This window comes from Tupaia chinensis, unplaced genomic scaffold, assembly GCF_000334495.1.
Source record: "Tupaia chinensis unplaced genomic scaffold, TupChi_1.0 Scaffold148210_1, whole genome shotgun sequence".
NCBI lineage: Eukaryota > Metazoa > Chordata > Mammalia > Scandentia > Tupaiidae > Tupaia > Tupaia belangeri.
This window is the reverse complement of record NW_006208060.1, coordinates 271,229-274,705: the sequence shown is the minus strand read 5'-3', so window position 1 is coordinate 274,705 and position 3,477 is coordinate 271,229. Positions and strand designations below refer to the sequence as shown.

The window sequence follows — 3,477 nt, the reverse complement described above, 5'->3', positions numbered from 1 at the left end:
GAGTGGGAGGAGTGGCGGCGCAGGAAGGAGAAGCTGCTGAAGGTGCGGTGAGGCCGCGCAGCCCGGCCCAGGCAGGGCACAGCCGGCGGGTGGAGAGGTCACTTGGGCCGCCGGGCAGCGGGGGCCTGGCCTGGGCAGGGAGAGGCACGGGTGCAGGTACGGGCACTCAGGGGCAGGAAGGTGCAAGGGCTGCCAGCCCTGTAGCCTGATTGATGGAAGCCGGATTCCACAGGGCCAACCCTGGTTCGTATCCCGGTCCCGGGTGGAAAAACACACCAGGCATGTGTGTGGGGGTGGCTTGTGGGGAGGGTCAGCAAGCAGCCAGACACAACCAGTGTTGCTGGACAGAAGGGGAACAGAAAGAGGCCCCAAACCCAAAGGTTATGAAGACATGGAGGAGAAGGGATGGTGGTGTGACCACGGCCCATGGGGGGATGCTTTCTCTCCTTCTCCCTCTATCTCTGTCTCTCTCTGGTGAGTGTGTGCACCCACTGGCAAATACAAAAAGATAAGAGAGAGAGAGTGAGAGGTGGGGCTGGCGGACCCCAGCACCTCAGACGCCCACTCGCCCCCCACCGGGCGGTGTCCATGAAGGGTCGGGTGGCACGTCCCTTGGAGGGGCTCCCTCTGCACCCCAGGTGAGGCGTAGGTGAGCCATGGCTGAGGGGCTGCACGGGGGCCGTGGGAGGCAGGACGGGAACGGAGACCAGCCCCGGCCTCTGCCCCGCCGTCCCCGCCAGGAGCTGATCCGCAAGGGCATCCCGCACCATTTCCGGGCCATCGTGTGGCAGCTACTGTGCAGCGCCACGGACATGCCCGTCAAGAACCAGTACTCCGAGCTGCTCAAGATGTCCTCGCCCTGCGAGAAGCTGATCCGCAGGGACATCGCGCGCACCTACCCGGAGCACGAGTTCTTCAAGGGCCAGGACAGCCTGGGCCAGGAGGTCCTCTTCAACGTCATGAAGGTGAGGCCCGGGGCCCCCAGGGCCTCGACCCCACGCGGCGGAGTTCACTGGGCTGGGTCCCAGGGCCCCACCTCACTGCGCATTGTCCCTTCCAGGCGTACTCCCTGGTGGACCGCGAGGTGGGGTACTGCCAGGGCAGCGCCTTCATCGTGGGGCTGCTCCTCATGCAGGTAGGCGGGCCGGGCCAGGCGGGGCAGGGCGTCCCTTCCATCCCTGGTCAGGGCCTCCCTCTCCATCCATCCGAGACCTCTGACGATCCCCCGGGCCATGCTCCCAGAGGGCAGACACAGAGGGGCTGGACCCCTGCCCTGCCTGGACCCTGACACTGTTCCGTCCAGGACAGAGGGCACAGAGGCAGCCAGGGGCTGGAGGGGCAGGCCGTCCTTCTCAGTCTCCTCCCAGGGTTGGATGGACACCTCAGGCCGGGAGCTCAGATCACCCGGGGTGGTGCTCATGGGAGCCTGGGGCACTCCTCCAGAGAAGCTGGAAGGCTTAGGACAGGAGCAAGGAGACAGTGGGGAGGAACAGGACTGTGGGCTCTGGGGCTGGCTCTGTACCCTGGTGGGTAAGGCAGCCAGTCCCACACCGCCAACCATGCAGTTCAAGTCCTAGACTCAGCAGCGTGAGAAACACGCCAGGCGCATGTGCAGGTGTGCCGCAGATCCCGAAAGGATGGAGAGGTGGAGAAGAATTGCGGCGTGACCGTTCCCCACGGGAGGGTGCTTTCTCTTGTCTCCCTTTCTTTTTCTGTCTCTCTCTGGTGAACACATGCACCTTTCAGGGGAAAAAAATTAAAAAATATAAAAGACTATGGGCTCTGGTGGCAGCCAGACCTGGGTTCAAGTCCCAGGTGTCCCTCAGGAGGTAAGTCCAGCCTCAGCTTTTCCATCAGAAAAACTGCAAACAGATTTACTGGTAGATTTTGTGAGGGTCTGAATAGCCAGGTATAGTCAGTGTCCAATAAACGTAAATGGAACAGAAACAGGTCCCCATGGGCATCAGGACCCTGGCAAGACTAGTGAGCATGCCCCCTACCCACCCTGTGTGCACTCAGAGTCTCCCCACCCCATGTGCACTCAGAGTCCCCCCCCACACCTCGTATGCACTGAGTACCCCTCCCACCTGCCCACCCCCCAGATGCCTGAGGAGGAGGCCTTCTGCGTGTTCGTACGGCTGATGCAGGAGTACCGGCTGCGCGAGCTCTTCAAGCCCAGCATGGCTGAGCTTGGACTCTGTATCTACCAGTTCGAGTACATGCTGCAGGTGAGTGGACGGCAGCCCGCCCTGCCCGGGTCATCCACGGCCAGTCCTGGGGGTCCTCGGACTGAGCCTTCCAGGCCTGAGGCCCAGCTCAGAAAGGGGCCACCTGGCACTTCAGGAAGCTTGGAGGGACGGGGCAGTGTCACCCACTTGCAGTGGGTTTCTCCGAGCCGCTAAGAAAGGGATAGGGCTGCTCCCGTCAGATACACCCGCAGGCCTTCCCTCCCTGCCTGCTCTGGGGGTGGGAGGAGGAGGGAAAGTGTCGTCTGCCTAGCACTACTGATTACTGGAGAGCCACAGACGTCTCTGTTTATAAATAGCAGCCCCCGCAGGGCCCGCTCCTGGCTGGCAGACCTCGCCGGTGTTCGCGGACGAGCGTATGCACACACACACACACACACACACACACACGCCAGCCTGCTCTGGAAACCCATGCAGGTGGCTGTGCAGTCCTAGACCTGGCAGCCCCACTCTTCAAGCCTGGAGGACGGGCAGGGCTGTAGCTCAAGGGACCCCCAGGTGTGCCCAGGGCCCCAGAGAAGCAACCCCACCCAGGCTACGTAACCACGGCCTTCCACACCAAGCAGACTACTGAGGATGCCTCGTAAACCCAGGGCACAAAGAGCCCCGGTGCTGGGAGGAAGCCCAGGGTCCTAAGGCCGTCTCAGCCTCAGTTTCCCCCGCGGTCTGCCGCTGCCCGGCAACCTGACATGCCGGCCAGTCACATGCTACTGGGTGCAAAGCATTACACTAGGGCCGTGGGTGGGCACACTGGGTGAGCCATGCCCAGGGGCCAGGGGTGCCCACCCAGCCACGCTCCACTGTCACTCACTGGGCGACCCTGGGGAGTGGCCTAACCCCTTGAGCCTCAGAGTTCCCTCTTGGGGTGGTTGCGAGGAGCCCACGGGGGAGCTTTGAGTTGAGCAGCAGGGTCAGTGCCTGCCCAAGGGGAGCACCCAACACACATCAGCTGCTATGGCTCTTGCTTTCGTGCCTTGGTCCTCACCTTGTGCCACTTGAGGTTCTGGGGTCCTCGACCTCCCCCCAAACACAACGCCCAGGGGACACTGAGGAAGGGAGGCACGACTGCCTCCCCTGCAAGTCAGGGAAGGCTTCCTGGAGGCAGGGGGCGAGGGGGGAAGCAGCGCCCCCAGGTGAGCCAGGACAGTGCCCGCTCACCTGCCCGCTGGCTCCCCACCCACAGGAGCAGCTCCCGGACCTGCACACGCCCTTCCGCTCCCCGAGCTTTCAC

General features: G+C 63.2%; 1 protein-coding gene across 1 annotated transcript in view; it reads left to right on the top strand.

Moving 5' to 3' along the window:
- Positions 1-3,477, top strand: part of EVI5L (ecotropic viral integration site 5 like) — a 35,778-nt gene that overhangs the window by 17,294 nt on the left and 15,007 nt on the right. The window contains exons 5-9 of the mRNA XM_014584909.2: positions 10-42; positions 741-965; positions 1,061-1,135; positions 2,103-2,228; positions 3,430-3,477. Coding sequence (XP_014440395.1) covers positions 10-42; positions 741-965; positions 1,061-1,135; positions 2,103-2,228; positions 3,430-3,477 — 507 coding nt within the window. The remainder of the gene's footprint in view (positions 1-9; positions 43-740; positions 966-1,060; positions 1,136-2,102; positions 2,229-3,429) is intronic.